Source organism: Corapipo altera, unplaced genomic scaffold, assembly GCF_003945725.1.
Source record: "Corapipo altera isolate COAL_440 unplaced genomic scaffold, ASM394572v1 58, whole genome shotgun sequence".
In the NCBI taxonomy this organism is placed as follows: Eukaryota; Metazoa; Chordata; class Aves; order Passeriformes; family Pipridae; genus Corapipo; species Corapipo altera.
The window spans coordinates 195,659-213,457 of record NW_020884898.1 but is presented as its reverse complement, the minus strand read 5'-3'; the positions used below and the strand labels follow the sequence as shown (position 1 = coordinate 213,457).

General features: G+C 39.4%; 2 protein-coding genes across 14 annotated transcripts in view; both read left to right on the top strand.

Moving 5' to 3' along the window:
* SENP7 (SUMO specific peptidase 7) overlaps positions 1-3,145 on the top strand; it is a 37,706-nt gene extending 34,561 nt beyond the window's left edge. For all 7 annotated transcript variants that reach the window (XM_027648578.1, XM_027648575.1, XM_027648579.1 and 4 more), the window contains one exon: positions 916-3,145. In XM_027648578.1, coding sequence (XP_027504379.1) covers positions 916-1,053 — 138 coding nt within the window. In that variant the 3' untranslated portion in view covers positions 1,054-3,145. The remainder of the gene's footprint in view (positions 1-915) is intronic.
* The window catches only part of IMPG2 (interphotoreceptor matrix proteoglycan 2), a 61,409-nt gene continuing 44,666 nt past the window's right edge, over positions 1,057-17,799 (top strand). For 4 of the 7 annotated variants that reach the window (XR_003528526.1, XM_027648567.1, XM_027648571.1 and 1 more), the window contains exons 1-2: positions 7,167-7,288; positions 8,597-8,857. Coding sequence is in view for 6 of the 7 variants with exons in the window: in XM_027648567.1 (XP_027504368.1) it covers positions 7,216-7,288; positions 8,597-8,857 (334 nt within the window). In the remaining variant the exon portion in view is untranslated. Of the gene's footprint in view, positions 1,189-3,176; positions 3,376-7,166; positions 7,289-8,596; positions 8,858-17,799 lie in introns of those variants that run through there. The other 3 variants (XM_027648569.1, XM_027648570.1, XM_027648568.1) reach the window with 3 other exon arrangements.

The following is a 17,799-nucleotide window of genomic DNA, read 5'->3' as shown; positions in this document are numbered from 1 at the left end:
TGGTCAGCATTTTGGTCAGCTTGTACATTGGCCTTTGAGTGACTCTGCAGGCAGCAGCTTCTGGAGAGAGTGAGGGGGTAATTCTTAAAAGGGAATGCACAGACCTAAGGGAGCCTCTCTTTTTGTTCAGCACATACCTTTAGACATCTGCAGATCCTGGGCTTCAGGCACTGCCTTCTAGGGTGTCCCCAAGTCTTCCTCATCCTGATCCAGAGCACTGCCCTCTTACTCTGTCCTTTGAATGGCTGTGTTTGCTTGGTTCTTTAGATGTGTGGTCCACATTCTCTGAGATTCCTGTGCATGCAAAGCCTTGTGTGGGACCTTGGACAGCGGACAGGTTTTTCTTCTGTGGGAGAGCAGATTGCCATTCCAAAGCACCTGTACACTAATGCACACAGTGTGTGGGATAAACGTGAGGAATTGCAGATCTGCATGCAGTTGCAGGGCTAAGATCTTGCTGGGTTCGTGGGGATGTTGTGAGATACCTTACGTGGCAGGTGTGCCACAATGGATAGATGCAGACTCTTCAGAAAGGACAGACAGGGAAGACAAGGAGGTAGAGTTGCCCTTCATGTGAGAGCAGCTGGAATGCATGAATCTCTGCCTTGGATTGGATGAGAAACCATCTGAGAGTTTATGGGTAGTGACTAAAGAGCGGGCTAATACGGGTGACATAGTAGTGGGCATCTGCTGTAGACCACCTATCAAGAAGTGGAACCATGAGTACCTTTTGGTAAGGGTATGTATATATGTGATTATGATGGAGGAACTGGAATTTGACTTTGAAGCCTGTCACACTCGTGTGGGAACTTGTTTGTGCCTCCTTGGTCTCAGCAGCAGTGGAAGGGTTTGAAATTCTTTTTGAAGGTTGCTTTGGGAAATTCATACCGTAAATATTCCTTTTTCTGTCACCAGAACCCCATAGTTAACTTTGAAGAGCCACTGCATCTGGAGGATTGGTTCCCTCGTCAGCTAATCAGAAGCAAAAGAGAAGAAATTCGTGACCTGATCTTGCAACTGCACTTTCAACAGCATAGTGGCAGCAGCAGCTAATAAATCTAATAAGGCAGACCTAGCAAAGGACACTGCTGTATAAAGTAACTGGAACTCTGCCTAGAAGCACTTGGTCTCTCCCTGCCTTGCAAGGAAGACAGAAAAAACCCACAAAAAGTATTTTTTGCTCAGCATGTATTTATTTAAAGATTTTTTTTTTTTCAATGGTGTGTGGTCTTAGAATGCTGGGAAGGGGGGAAGGGAGAAGGTTGTAGCTAAGAGTGTAAATATAAGTTAAAGCTAATGCACATGGATTGCTAATTGAACCTTTGTTTGGCTTATGAAAGCTGCTTACAGTTATGTGCCACAAGGATATAAAAATACTTTCATCTTTTGGAGCCTTTTCTTTATATTTCTATATCAGCGTGAATGGTATATAAACATAGAGTTGGCCCTGAAGACAGGATTTTGATCCTGTATGTGTCTTTTGATTTTGCAACTGATACAAATAGAGTGAATACTATGTATTGTTTTAATTTAAGGACGTAATATGGACTCTCTTTAGAGATTTATGTTTTTGTTTTGTTTCTGTTTATATACAGACATAATCCGCATGTATGAGAAAATTCTGCCAAGATTTGAGGCTGAGTTTTTGTTGTATTTTTTATTAGTATTATTTCCCTCCCTGTCATTTTCTTCATAAAAATGAGTTTTCAGGAGTGGAAGACATTTGCTTGAGAGTGACTGTTGAAATACTCTGAAGTCAAGAGTGGGGTTTTTTTTAAGTATTTTTTATTATTATTTTTCTTATCAGATTTCAAAAGACAACTTGCTCTCAAAGTACATGCCAATACAATATGTGTAGGCAGTAGATTTTTAATGCTGTTCACCTATTTTTTGGGAATAATTTCTACAAATCTTATGGTATCACCTGCATTAGCAAGGCCAGCGGGCTGTGCCTTAACAACCTCAAAAGTCTGAGGGGTTTTACTGAAAATTAAGGTCAATATGTTTGTGTGATGTGTCTTTAAGATATGTTATTTACATATAAGAAACAGGATTTACACTTTGCTTAGGAGAATTGCATGAAGATGCCTGAATATTGAGTATTTGAACTCAGTCTTGATTTGATAAACTAGCACAAGTTTATCAGTCTGCCTACGTATTTATGTAGTTTTTGTCAAATAGTGATCACATAAAATTTTAATAACATTTTCATGTGCACACTTTTTTCTGTACTTACTGCACAATAGGAGGTGATCATTTTAAGAGGATGTTTTCTCCTGTTCTCCATTGTAAGTTCAAGTGTCGTCTCACCCTTCAGAAGGTGTGTCAGATAACCACAAAAGCCACTTGTGTCATGAAATAATCTACAAAACCAGAGCTCTTAAAGCTGGAAGTAGGATAGAGAGTTAAAATAAGAATTGAGGGCAACCCAAAGATGCGAACACTTTTATGTCGTTGCAGAATTCTCAGGGCCCCTTCCCTCAAGACAGAGTAACTGAAACCAAGCACTTGGAAAATCCAGTTATTACTTCAGGTTCTGTACAGTCATCCAACACCTCCCCACCCCCCCTTATTGTTTCTCAAACCAGGAAGCATTCTTGCTGGAGCAGAGAGGCAATTTGAAAACAAAGCAATTTGCTGAGCGCAGTTACCTTCTGTATAGCTGTGAGCAGCCTAGTACAGTTACTGTATGGGTTTTGTCTTTGTTTCTACTTTAATTCTGTAGTTTGTCACTACCCCTCCTCCCCTCCACCCCACCAACAGCTCTCCCTCTCATCCTGGAGTCTGTGTCGTTCAGTACCTAAATCACAACACCAGCATTACTTACAAGGTTGATCTGTGTATTTATTGTAAAACAAAGGAAAGATAAAATGCAGAAATATGTGCCCTTTGTTAATTGATGAATATTTTCAGTGTTTCCTTATGAAAAATAATTTAGGCTTTTTCTTATGGTAAAGTTAGTTTTTATCATCAAGTGACTTGTTCTTTTTCAGATTGACTGGTTTATAGATGTTTAAAAGCAAAAATAATGTACAAAATTTTCTAAATTGATTTTATAGCATGAAAGGATTGGCTTTTTAGATTTGCTACATATGTGCTATGAGAATGCCAATGCATTTGATATTAAAATTACCTCCAGAAGTTACTGAATGTGATTGTTACTGTTCTTTTCCCAGCTGCCACAAATAACCCATAAGTGAAAGATAGGCCATCTTGCTACTTTTAAGGTGTATACAGAGTATGTGTCTCTGAATGAAAATGTCTGTCAAAGGCATTATTGGACCACCAGCTGCAGCCCATCCTATTCCAGCCATTTGCATTTACCAGGTATGTGGTAAATGCTGGGAAGTGTCTGTGGAAGAAGTTACTCTCCAGGTACTTTAGTACTTCCTTTTTATTTGCTAACATTCCCCAAAGTTAACTTTTATCATCTGTAAGGCACCAGTCTGACTCAGGGACCCTTTTGCACATTCCTGTGTTTCCATTTCCTGTATTAACCCGTGTTTAACTGAAATGGTAGAGTGACATGGTACTTCAAAGCAAACCAATCTTTGTAAGACTTTATCGTAAGCTGTGTAATTTTGGTTTTAAGGCAGTCTATTGTACCCAAAGTGTTAAATGTAACTATCAGTTTCGTTCTTCTACATTCTGTCTTTGTGGGACCAGAAGGTGGCTTCCATGAAGAAATCTGAGTCATGGAGATCCGTTTAAGGTACTGTTCCCAAGCACAACACAACATCTTTCAGCAAAAACACTTAAAAAACCTAAGATTTCATCAAGAACTGGAGAAGTGAACTTGCAAGTGTGATTTTTTTATTTATTTATTTTTTTTTAAAGCATCCAGGGACTACTGTGTTTTTCCTCTGGAATTGCAGGCATAGATTCATCACAGTCCATCTGTGCTTTTGTGGGACTTACCTCCTAGAACTTGACCCTGAGATGAGCTTGCAGTACTCAGTACATACTACTTTACAAAATAATAAAAGCTTGAAGACCACAGTATTAACACTTTTATCTTGGTTATGGCAAAGAAGCAGAATTTCGCTTCTGACAGCCCCCCTGCCTGCCCCTCCCCCATTCCCCACCCAAAAAGACCCCAACTGTTTCCAGATGGAAAAGCAGGAATGAGACTTGAGAGGTCTCAGTATTGAAAATGTGTTGAATAAGGCCAAGACTAAGCAATAATTCTGTTCAACAAAATTGAAGTTGGAAATAGTGTTCAAAGATGAAGCATGAACACTGGGATCATCTTTGCCTGTTGAACACGGTAAGAGATTTCTGATCAACAATTCAGAAAAGGAGGAATACTGGGGATAGGTCTACATTACACAGGCAGAGTAGATAATGAAGCGTGAGTTTAATTTGGTTGACCTCGCTTCCTAATTTTTCTGCTCCAAATACTTTACAATACTACACAACGGAAGAGATGTCAGTACAACAGGCTCTGGGGAGCTGAATTTGGTCAGCTGGAGGGTTAAACAGCCTCAAAATGTGTTTATTCTTGAGAGGTGGTTCACCAGAGAACTCTCCAAGAGCACAGGTAAAAAGTGGTGATAGTAAAGTGCTTGGCAACAGCAACCACAACAACTGAACAAGTGAAGAGGTTTTGTCTAACCTAATTGCCTCAGCTAAACTGATTAGGAATTTTGTTGCTGAATCCTGTTAGATACCATAAAATCAGTTGCTGTATCCAGTCACAGGGGGCAATTTATAATCTTGATATTAAACCACATGAGCTTGGAGATAGTGTCTGCCATGATGTGGTTCTTTATTAGAGGCATTTTCATTCAAGTATACCTTTATTTTGTATTTTGTAGTTACAGATGAGTGAATTTAGCATTTTGAATAAATTGTATTTGAACAACAAGGACATTATTTGGAACAGTATGTGTGCTGTAGCAGAATTTCAGCAAGCATTACCCTGTAGAGAACTATAATTCAGCTAATCACATTTGCTATATGAAAGTACATGTCATTTCTTCTCAGAAATACAAACTGTCAGAAAACTGTCTTTATTTTTGGAGGTACTAGGGTGACCTTGGCCTGTTTCATCACTAGAATTACACTTCCCTTTTTTTTTGTCATTTAGCAAGAATATGCTTTTCCTGAATAGTTTCGAACAGATACAACTTGACTGCTGGAAATAAAGGATTCCACATCTTCTGGTACAAAGTGTTACTGTAAAGGCTGTGGTCAAATCAATGAAGGAGTTAATTTTCCAGAGTTACTTTGGAAATCTATTGCAAGAGTTATTTTGCTTGCTTTAAGGAACTGTAGATGATGATTGTATTTTTAGTTATGCCTTTTGCTATTGTATATGTAGGAGATTTTCAGCTGTTGCAAATCTACATTTCAGTGCCGAAATCAGTTGAATTTAACATTGATAGCTTGAACTAATATTAATAAAACTGAATTTAAATTTTTAAAATATTTTATCACACAGAAGCTGACATAACCATACTACAGAAAACAAATTTTGACAGAGATATAAAGGACTTGTGTTTTATACTATCTGCATTCTCAGTGACTTTGAGTACTTTGCTGATGAAAGAAACAGCGATGCCGTAAATCTAAAAACTCTCCAGGAAAGCTTTTAATTGGGTTTCATACTTTTACTGAAGTATGTGTATTCTGAGAATTGTCTGTAAAAGGATTAGTTGTCACATATTCTGGGCACCATTGCAAGGCTGGTCCTGTGCTGTTCAGTTTTCAGCTCCAGTGTGGTGACTGCACTTGATGGTGCTGCCAGCATTGTAGTTAGCTTGACAGAGACAGACTAGCTCAACAATGACAGTTTGATAGATCAAAAATGTCTGATTCTAAGAAAACTGGGGTCGTTCGAGTAGCTCAGTGGTTAAACTGAAAGTGTAATGTAATAGGTTTGGGGGACGGGGGGGGCATCCTAAAGAACATATGTTGGTGTTTTGAAAAATGCCATCTGGAATCTGTTCCATGTCAGAAGACAGAGCCTAAAAACAAAGGTGATTTTATTTGATTCCTGTCAGTGTCATATATATATATAGTACTGATAATTCCTGATATGTGAGTTCCTGGGAGCTCAGAAGAGCAGCTGGAAGAGAGGAGTGAGCACTGTATGCTTAAGCTGCTCTGTATAAAAGCTCTGCAGACAGATACCTGGGAAGCCTTGGAAATCCAGCTTTGAAATGCTTACACAAAACCACTACCAAAAATAGTCACTTCAGACAAAACAGCAGTTTGTTCAGATTGATCTGAACACAGTAACCAGCAAGTCCTGAGTACCACTACCCAGGAGACTGCCCTGGAGATCTCCTAGTCATCTGAATACAGTCTGCCATTGCAGGACAGCTTCCGTACACGTTTCCACAATGACCTGACCCCAGACAGGATGTGCTCCTGAGAGTGCTACTGCTTTCCAGTTCTCTCTCCTTTCTGTACTTGTCCTTAGCTGATGATCTCTTCAGGTGTCTACACTGATTTGTTCCTACTGGTTGTGTCAGGTAATACCTGAACAGAGATGAAAGAATCACAACCTGCCCTGGATTTATCTTTGGGGGAAGCACTGTTTTTGGGATGCAAGGGATAACGGTGTAAGACTTTCTCCTTTAGCACAAACTTGGGCAGCAGCCCTGTCACCAGAAAAAACAGTCCTACAGAAAGGTTGGTTCAGTGCTTACACATGCAATGGTGTTTAAGCAAGCCATACATTTAGGTATGTGTATATAGTTGTATAGGCAGAAGACAAAGCACACTGAGACCTTCCACTGGAGACTAGCATGCTCCCTCTGATGCTTTGTGGTCAACATGGTTTTAAAAGAGAGAAGAAATGGAAAGGCCAATGAAAAAACATGGTTAATTGGATGGGAAAGGTGCTGTCCTTGTTTGGACTGTCTGTTAATGGTATGACAAGCTCTGGTAAAGAGCTTAGCTGGTCAGATTAAAATTAAAAAATTGTGTCAGTCCATCTGCTAGCTCTAAGGAGTTCACTTCGATCACCTTTTCTTGTTTCTTCACTGAAGCGGAATACTGTCTTTGAAAAGAACATTCCCAGGATGTCTTGGTTGACTTGTTTTACCTAATGTTTTCTCCGAAGATAATGATATGTGACGTCAAGACATTTTCAAGAAGGGCAATGCTCTTGGTTGGTTCAAGGCTACCTTAAAGGCAACAGCTCTTTTGTTAAAAGGGATTTTGTTTTTTGCTTTTTTATTTATTTTTTTTTGTACACAAATAAGTATGTTTGGCTTAATTTGGAAAATCTTTCTTTGCCTTCCGGGAATGATTAACGCCGATCTTCAGGTGGTTGCAGGTAATGCAGAAATCTTACTTATGTACTTGTTTTCTAAGTTTACTTATGGCAGTGTGTAGAATTAGAAATATGTCTCTGCTTTAATTGTAACAAAGGGGGCTAATACAGAGAAATGTTTGGTCAAATCTGTGCCTTGATAGCAGTGTAAATATGGAATATTTAGAGTGATTTCCATGAAGTATAACAGCACATTTGTGGGTTTTTGAGTGTAGAATGTAGCTACAGGAGGCAATTTTTCCAACTTTAGGAGATTAGTTAAACACTGGTAATTTTTTTCTTCTTTATTGATTTTGTATTAGGTCTTAAAAAGGAAGGTTCTGTCGTCTGCTTATGGACACTGAATATGTGTCAGTTTGAGTACAGATTGGGATTTTGCCTTAGTGACATTTTTGATGTTCTTTTCTCTCTCTGGTGTACCATCTGGTGGTGATCTTCTGCACTAGAGCTGACTATTAATATGACATCAAAATAATCACACTCTTCATCTTTCAGTCACAGAAGTCAAAGGTGCTACTGACTTTGAAGTTGCAGAATAAACTCATAATCTCTGGAATGAAAAATGCCATAGAGTTATTACTGTTCTTTCTCCAATAAATAATTTCTTGTGATTCTTCTTAAGGCATGTTTTCTGGGGAAAAAGTTAGAGATTGAATTAAATAATTTTGGATCAGCTGACTGTGAAGGACAGAGAACTAGACTGTCAGACTAAATCCCAATATACACATTCTATCCTCAGCTGTTTCCACAAGTTTCCTCTGGAATGATGTGGAACAACTAGTATAAGAGGAAATTAACCAAACTCCTATAGCTGATGAGCTCTTTTATTACTTTTTTTCCCTTTGCTCTAGTTGAGTGGGGACCTGTCTCACAGCAGTGAAAGGTGTACTTGTTAGCTGTCCATTCAAGCAGCTTTTCTTTTTGTGAGGGATATTAATGTTTCCTGTGAAAAGAAAGTATGGAATAAGAGTCCTTAATTAATGACTTATTTAATTTCTGGCCCTGAAAGCTTTTAAATACATTTTTATTCACAAATATAGTCCCATTGACTTAGCCAAGCCAAATCACAGAAGGGAAGTTAACCAAAAAGCGTGAGAATTCAAAGGGTTAGAGCTTCAGACTGTGTAACCATTTGATGGGATGCTGTAAAGAGCTTAAGGTTGTTTATAATAGGACAGTCATACAGACAGGTTCTGTTAACAGAAAAAAAGCACAGTTTTGTCCTCCAGGGACGATAGAAATGACATGAAGATATATATGATTTCATCATTATCTCATCTGAGAAATTTATTTGTGGTTTTAATTTTACAGCAGAAGTTTATTCAGCTACAGGAGGAGGACAGGCTAAAGGTGTTTCACCAACCCCTCAGCTCAGTGGCTGGCAGTTGGCAAACCCTTCTCTGCCACATGAGTTGAAAAAGCCCAATGGCATCATGGAGGCTGAACAGTTCAACAGGCATTTGCTGTTACGAAGGAAGCGATCCATTCTGTTTCCCAGTGGAGTTAAGATCTGCCCTGATGAATCTATTGAGCAGGCTATTGCCAACCACCTGAAATATTTCAGGCTCAGAGGTAAGTGACTGTAAATCTCATGGGTGCAAAGAACATGTAATTTATGAAAAGAAATAGATTAAGCTTTTAAACGCAGTGAATACCAGGCCATAGGAAATACACTATTACCCAAGAACTTTAATTTTCTGTGATAATCTTCCTTAAGAGAGCTGTTCTGAGCTAAAAACCCACCTTCTGGTTAGACTCATATATAAGAACTCTGGGTCCCTGGAACCTCAGTGTTTAATAAACTCATCCTTTCTCATAGAACAATTTGAATGCTGAGAAAAGCAGGGGTTTATCAGGTTAGCAGGTTATGCAGGTTAGCTAAATGACTGTTTTTATTTAGTATTCTTCAGGTGCTAGCAGAATTCACTGGGAAACCAGTCAGAAGAGTCAAATCTGAGACACTGATGTCTCAAGCATGTGACTTTTGACTATGACTGGTCACACAAAGCATAGTATGTTCTGTCTAGAAAGCCAGTATCTGTTTATCAGGCTGTAGTGTAGTAGGCAAGAAGCCTCTCTTTTAAGATATGGGAGTTGGACAGAGCTTTCCCTGAAAAGTTGAAATATTCTTTCACTTGATGAAATATTACAGCAATATGATGTACCTCAAACCATTCTGGCTGACAGCACTGGAGTGGGGTGTCACATGCAGTACCTTCTGGTATTTGTGTCTTTGTATCGTAGCATTCAAAAAGTTTGTAGTATCTTAACATTTGTACATAACTGGCAAAATGGCAAAGAGGTGCTGTCACAGGAGAAGGAAGGATGTTCAGAGACTCATTTTTAGTGAGACTTGATTGCCTATAGAAGAAACTCTAACTGGTAACACAGTTTATTCACTTAGAGAAGTGAAAAACTATTAGAAGCAGGAGTTGCTTAGTGTCTGCATAAAAGTAAACATAAAGAATATACTTGGAGGACAAAGTGGAATTATATGAGATTAGACCCTCATTCAAATATGAATTGTGCCCAGCTGGCAAGAGTTGTTGATATTGATGATCATGCTGGCAGTTTGACAGGCTTTGCCATCGTCCTGTTTATTTCCACCCAATAGCACTCAACTGCTCTTTGCTTTGCTCCCAATGAATCCATACATACTGTGTGCTTCAACTGCAATCACCCCTCAATTGTCTGTGATATTGGCACATAAGGACAATATCAAGTAAGCAAAAATGAGAGCTATAATAAAGAAGAAAAATTCATAAATTATGTTGTGAAAGTGTATATAGGACTTAATGATCCTAGGCTGAACCAAAAATCCACTTATTCCATCTGCTTCCTTACTGTACTTAACAGCTTTCACAATCCACAAGGATTTCTTGAGCACAAATTCTATGACAACCCCAAGCACTTTTAACTTGAAACTTTTGAAAAACATCTTTGCAAGTAGCAGGGGTGACTTTAAGTAGCAGCTGGTCGAGCAAGATCTGGTTCAAGCAACTTGTCATCTTCATTTTGGTAGGAGCAACACTTTGCACCGTGTTTGGTGGTGTCTAGTTAATCACATCCTGAGTAAATGCACCTGAGGTACATGAGAGTTGATGTGCTGTGGGATAGGTTTGTGTGGCAAGGTTTTGGTAGCAGGGGGCTACAGGGGTGGCTTCTCTGACAAGCTGCCAGAAGCTTCCCCCATGTCCAATGAGGCAATGCCAGCTGGCTCCAAGACAGACCTGCTGCTGACCAAGGCTGATCCCATCAGCAACAGAGGCAACCCCTCTGGAGTAACATATCTAAGAAACAGAAAAAGCTGCTGCAGAACAGCAATTGCAGTTGAAGAGAAGAGTGAGAATGTGTGAGAGAAACAGCTGTGATGAACTGATCACAACCCCAATCCCTCATCCCCCTGTACCACTGCAGATGAGGAGTTAGAGAAAACCAGAAGTGAATTTAAGCCTGGGAATAAGGGAGAGGTGGGGGGAAGGCATTTCAAGGTGTTTCAAGATTTGTTTTCGTTTCTCATTGTCCTGCTCAGATTTGATTGGTAATAAATTAAACAAATATCCCCAAGTTGACTCTGTCTTGCCCATAACAGTAACTCGTGAGTTATCTCTCCCTGTTCTTTTCTTGACTCACAAGCCTTTTGTTATATTTTCTCTCCTCTGTCTGACTGTGGAGGGAAGTGATAGCACAGGTTTGGTGGGCACCTGATGTCCAGCCAGAGTCAACCCTTCATTCACAGTTAAACTGTTTCTTGCGTATTACTGAATTATGTATAATGTTTCTACTAGCTAGCTGAATCACCACAGTCCTCTGTCAACAAAATAGTCCTAGGAAAGAGTGTGGTCACTGCCACTCAGAGACCAGCTACTGTCAGTGACTAGTAAAGTAACTGACCACAAGGGGAATAAATATGAATGTACACAGAATCTGCTGATTTTTTTGAATCCCAGTGTGTATTTTTAGAATCTTCTTTTTATTCTGTATCTGTTGAAGTAAGAAATTGCTTCAATCTCCCATACTTTCTCTGGAAAGGATGATTTCAGTACAATCTATTCTTTCCTTGGTTTTGTTTTACTGTCAGCAATAAACAGTGCCACTACCTTGGAAGGAAAGGTCGACTGCTATTTTGATGGAAGATCTTGTTAGAAAAGCAGAAAAGGTTTGCATGTGCTGATTATCCAGATTATGTTTGTTCTATCTGTGTCTACCTTAGAAGGAAACAGGTAGGAATATAACTATCTACCTCTAGCTCCTAGCTTATTTACTTTTGCTAGCTGGCAAAAGCCTCTGTAAGTGTCAGAGACTGACAGATGAACACTTCTGTCATAGGTTTTAAGGAAGTGCTTATGTCATGTTGCTGTAGGCTTAACAGCTTTTTTTTTTTTTTCTCTGACTACAACATCTGGATTTCAGATAGTGAGTGGGCAGTGTATGGTAATACCTATTATGAATAGTGATGTTCTTTACTGCTCACAGGGAAATGGTAGTCTGAGCCCCAGTCAAGTAAAATTAATTACACAAAAAATACCCATACTCACTCAGACCAAAAGTCTGTTGTGACCAGTCACCTTGCGTAGACAAGTCAGTGAATCTGTTGTGTAAATGGCTGGTAGATGGCTGAGGTAGATGGCTGGTAGATGGCTGAGAATTTGTAATAGACTTAGAAGTTGAATTAGCAGGTTAAACAGAAACAATATAAAGATTACAAAATAGCATGGCTTGTACTGTTTCCCTGTCCCATGTCTGTTAATTGGGTAAAAGAGAGGCTGCTGGATTCTGCTGGATTCTAACACCATGGTTCAGGGTAATACTGTTTCTCTTTGCCACCTCTGAGATGTAATTACTCTGGTGGCTACCTTTCCTAAATTCTGTTAGCAACTTTTCCTGCTGTGACCTCTGTCTTAAACTATTCAGTGTATGCTTGTGAGCAAGTACATCTTTTCACATGAGTAAATCAGATAGTCTCTCTGCCAGAACTGTGTTTGTCAGCCAGAACTTCAGATAAAGTTGAACATCTAAGGATAGCTTTTGAAGATACTGACCAAACAAGGAAATGGAGGGCATTGTAGTTTGTCATAGCTGATGAGACACGCAGACATTTTTGAACTTTGGAAAGAGTAAAAGCTGTTTCTCAGGAATTAAATGCTATGTATGATTATAATCCCTAAATTTGGTAATCTTGGGCATGGCACTGTGTTGCTCATCTTCCCATTTCTTGAGTTCCTTCAAATCTGTTTACTTAAGCATTAGGAATAATGTTATCTTCTGCATATTGATAAAGAGTAAAGTTTCCATTTGATACTGAAATCCTAAATGTTATAGATTATTCAGATCTTGCTAATAATGATGAAAGCAAACAGTCAAGTAATAAAAAGTAACTGACTAAAAAAAAATTCAATAAATAAAGAATCTGGCTGAGTGAGCCTTTTTTCCTGTTTCCCCCTCATCCCTGGCACGTATTATGCATAGTTTGTACCCTGCAATAAATTTCTGAAGTTTATTTGTAGAAGGACTAATTCTGTCTCCCTCTACATTTGAATTTTTAGATGTCAGCACATGCTTCTAAGAAGCTTGACTTTTTCCATGAAAAACACTCCTTTGTTGTTACTGAAGTATTACTGGTGAAAATAGTTTGTGAGCTAGAGATTAGTATGTTAGTGTTCAAAGAAAAAATCTTTCATGTGAATTAGCTAATTCACATTCAACTCCTTGTCAATTTAATATCCCGGTGTGTTTTATAAATTGTTTAAGAGTTGCTGTGTTATAGGCCATAAACAATAGCATTACAGCAATAGATGAGTCATTTCTCTGCCTGTGTGTTAGTTCATTTAACAAGTGCTAATGAAGTCTTTGCAGGGAAGACCTCTTAGGAGGTGTCTGTCACTTTAGTCTTAATCAAACCCCTTTGCAATTAAGCCATTCAGTTGTGCAGAAATTGTTAGAGAGGAGGAGTTATTGGTCTCATGTTGCCTCAAAATAGAATTTTCAGCCTGATTCAGTGCTCCTAGCCACCATACACGATTCAACTCTTAAGAAGCACTAATGAGATTTAACTTGGATTACACTCCAGCACTGCCCACTTACACAAATGGCCAGAAAGCCACCCTACCCCCTACAGGGTGCTCAGTGCTGTCATGTGGTGCCCCTTCTGTTAACCTCAGAAATCCCTGAGCACAGACAGAGTGTAATAGGCTAATTGTCTCTGTTTGAGAGATAAATGCATTCCCGATGGTAAAGCTTGAACCACAAGAATACCGTGTCCTACCCAGGTGCATGAGATGTGTAGCCATACTCGAGAATTTCAGAAAGAGTGAGAGAGATCATCTCATCACATCACAGATCTTAGCTGGAGGCTTTGAAAACGATTAAGTCTTTAAGAAAGGAAGCTTGAAATAAATTTTTTTCACTCCTTCCTGCAGATTTGTAACACTGAAAAGAGCTTGTGCCTGCCTATGTGGAATTTTTTGGGCTGAAACACAACTATCTTAAGCTTTTCAGGATATTCTCTGTTGTCCGTGAGCATCACTTGAGTGTAAACACTGCATTTGAAGTAGACAAGCTCCCAAGAGCTGGGCTTTTCGCCTTTTGAATCAGATATGCTAGCAAACAAGTCATATGGTCTTACAACATGTCCAACTTTCTGAAGAAGTCTTTGAAACCTGTTATGGCCTTTAAAGGTCATGACATTGCCTACTTTAAGTGCTTGTGGCACTTGGCTGAAGCAGGAGTTTGCACAAGGGCATGGACCACACATTCCGGTCTTTCAATTTTCTTCTGTCTCCTCTCTCACCTTGAAGATGATTATCTAAATTATGAGTTAAGTGACTTTTAATTTCTGAGGTTTTTCAGGATGGAGTACATGGAAAATGTAGTACATGCATACAAAGTGTACTTTGGAGACAAACTGCACAACAAGCCATGTGATTTGCATTCCTGGTTTGAATTCAGGTTTATTGTGCCAGTCAGCTACATGTCTTCAGCATACCTGTTTCCTTTCCTGTAGTCAGTTGGAATGGTCACATCCCTGTAGCAGGAAGTCTCTCTTTATATCATAAGCCTTCATTTCTTTAACATTTGAATTACTCAGAGGAAAATTACAAGGTAGCCAAGAGATCTGTTAACAGTAAAATACAAATAATTTATTCTTGCAGCCATGGGACGATGGAAGAAATTTCCTGGAAGAGCTTACCTTCCCATCTATGAGTAGCTTCAAGACCCTTAGCTCACTGCCTTAAAAGATTGATCTCGATTTTATGATTCTTTTAATCAGTTTTGTTTGCTGGGGATTAAAGGCCTCATTGCAAATCCTGTCTCCTCCAGGGCCCGGTGCTGCTAATGCTGTCCCGCATATCTGTGCCAGTGGCCAGCCCTGTAACGGGCTAGTGAAAGTGTGGCATGAGATCTAGCCATGAAGACTGGCTCTTCACACGTGCCCTGAGGGCTGATCTGCTGTTCAGGTGGCATGTGGCAATGCTGCTGGGTCTGCTCAGCCATTCCTTCCTGATGCTGGCAGGACTGGCTGCTTGATCGGTTGTTTTTAAGAACTTCATAGCTAGTCTTAGGAACATAAATCCTGGAAAGATCATAATGCAAAGCCTATTCAGCAGCTTCAGTCACAACTCTGAACTGTTGGGCTCCTGGCAAGTTATTATAAGCTCTAACGTGGCAATTTTTCTTCCATTCCCTATCTACTTTAAATGTTTTATATTTAAAAGTCAAAGTTACATTTCTAATTAAAAAGTTTAAGGGGTAAACTGTTTGGTTCCCCTGACACTCATTTTCTTTCATTTTCTCTTTTGGTTTCAAGGAGTTTTTATTTTAAATCTTAGTCAAAAGCTGCTTCACATATTGTCAGCATACATAGACAGTGTATGTGACACAGATACTGGCAAGTTTCTGGAAGGTCAGAAAGAAAAGATACTGAGTTATTTTTATACAGTAAGCTTTAGTTATTTACCGAAGCTTCCACTAAAGTCCTTTTTAACTTTATGGTTTTGTTCTCCAACAAAACAAAACTCTGTTTGTCTACAGAGTCTCAGAATGCTTAAAATGTAGTTAATGAAAAACATATTTTTCTTATAAGAGAGTTCTCAAGAATTTGTCGATAAGAAACCTTGAAGAACCTTCCTAGTAAAGAAAAACCAAAAACTTAGTCAAAAACCTGTCACAGGGGTGGACTCCACCTTCAAGTTAAAAGCTGGTTAATCACATTTATTAGGTGACTTGAATGCACTGTGAACATAGTGTCTCTTCAGTTCCCTGTGTGGACACGTCAATGAAGCTGGCTTCTGGCTTCAGAGAACTAGCTCCTTTTTTGACATATCTGAAGCAGAGATGGTAGATAGAATTGTGCTTGTTTCCTTTACATATATGTGGTTTGAACCCCACCAAATAAACTGTGCTGCTCTCTTTCTGTGCTTGGAATCGCAACTCTAACTACAAAACAATGAAAACATTTATAAGAAAGACTGAAAAAAAATTGTTCTTTTTCTTAGCCAGGCTTAGAATTTGTTCTTGAACACCATATAGATAAGCCTATCTGAGGATGGTTTTTGTGTTGAGCCCTTACAACCTGGATTTGTTATCCTGTAAAGCAATCCCCTGCTTTACAAACTGGCCAGTTGGAATAAATAGGACAATGACAAGATGGACTGTGTGTCAACAAGGTTGCAGGGTGAGTGTGTTGGCAAGCAGCTCACCATGGCTGAGGATGTGGTTTCAAGTATTAAATGGCAGTTGTGGTAGATGTTTGCCTGCTTTTAATCCCTCCCTGTGTGTCAGAACTAACACACTCTCATACTGCACAGGAGGAAGAAATGTGCCCACCTTTTCCTTCTGAATACAGAAGGAATTTGTACCATGTTGTCCAGCTTGTTACTGCTCACCTCAGTGGAAACAGCTGGGTAGGACAGGCTAGAGAGAACAAAATGTGACTCCTTATCCACGTCCCACTTCCTTCTTCCACAGAATACATGACTGTGTTCTGACAACTTAGGTCTAATTAATGGGCTTGGAGCCCACAGATGGCACAAAGCCTTTGGGACTGGAATTCAGTGGGGTGTCTAATTCCAAATGAAAGGATGCACAACAAATCCTTAATCTGTTGGGAGCCAATTGGAACAACTATTCGTATGGGAGCAGCTTGTATTCAGGCAAGACACTGTCTCATCACATTTATTTTAAACTTATTTAAGAGCATTAAGGAAAACTGTCTTCAATTACTTGCAACTGGAAAGCCAGTCCTTTGCCTGTTGCCCTTTGAAAACTGTAGGATTAGACAGTGTCACTGCAATGTGCAAGCTCTTTTGTCATAGCTTCAGTTCTTACTGACAGTCTGCTGAGGACTTATCCCAGCCCAAGGGAGTAATCTCATTCCAGGATTGTTGCTTTATAATGTTGCACCTGGAGTGAAAGATCCATTAGTCAAAGTGTAGGATACAAGTACCACCAAAAGAAATGAGAGCCTTAGTGTAGGCCTCTGGATTTGATACTAGACTTTGGTCTTTTCCCAGATGCCTAGCTCTTACAAGTGGGATGGTAGAGAGAATACTGCAGATGTTGTTCTGCCTCAGGAAGCTTATTAGTACTCTAGCAGGATCCAGAAATCCCAGAGCAGGATTATAGCTTCATTGCCTGAGGTCTGTGCAGAGGTCATACGGAAATGTGGTCCCTACCTAAAGAATTTTGCAAGGGCAACTTGAGGGGACAATATGAGATGGTACGTGGATACCTGTCAATTTGTTTCTGATTGATGAAGATGCATAAGTGAAACTGATTGGAAACATATCCAGTATTTTCCAAATTACTGGTTTTTACAACTGCCTGTAGGGGTTCTGGAATAGTATTATCCTACTGACAGTTAATAATGCAGAGCTTGGGGACCGTGTTCTTCTCTGGTCAAACATATCAAAGGAGCTACAAGGCTGATCTCCACCCAGGAAAGCTGTCAGGAGTGTGGCATAGAAATGAGACATATCTGTGTATCTGTAAAGTTCCACAATGGAGAAATGGTCTCAACTGCTCTGATAAACTAAAATTCAGGGTCGAAAAAAAGAAAAGAACTTTTTCTCCATGGTACCATCCAGTGTGCCAGAATCAGCTAAGCTTTAAGGGTGTTACTGCATGGGAAACAGTTCCTTAAGGTCATTATTTGGAAAGCCTTTGCATTTAAGAAAAATGTCTATCTCTTAGTTGAATGAAAATATGTTTCCATATGTAATCTATGTGTTAAGTTTTACACGTGCACATATAAACAATTTTGGAATCCAGAATACAAAGCATCAAGAATAAATAACAGTAAGGTGCTGGTTTTGGCAGCCTAGAGCTAATTTTTAAGCTGATTGAAGAAAATGACTTTCTGAAAATAGATTCATGGTCAGTCTCCTGCAGGGTTTTGCTTACAATGTCAGGGCTCTCTCGGAATGCAAAGTATTCCTCTGCTGGACTGTGTCTATATAAACGGTGAGATCAGATTAAGGCCAAAAAGCAGGTTTGTCTGCTACTACTCCAGCCTG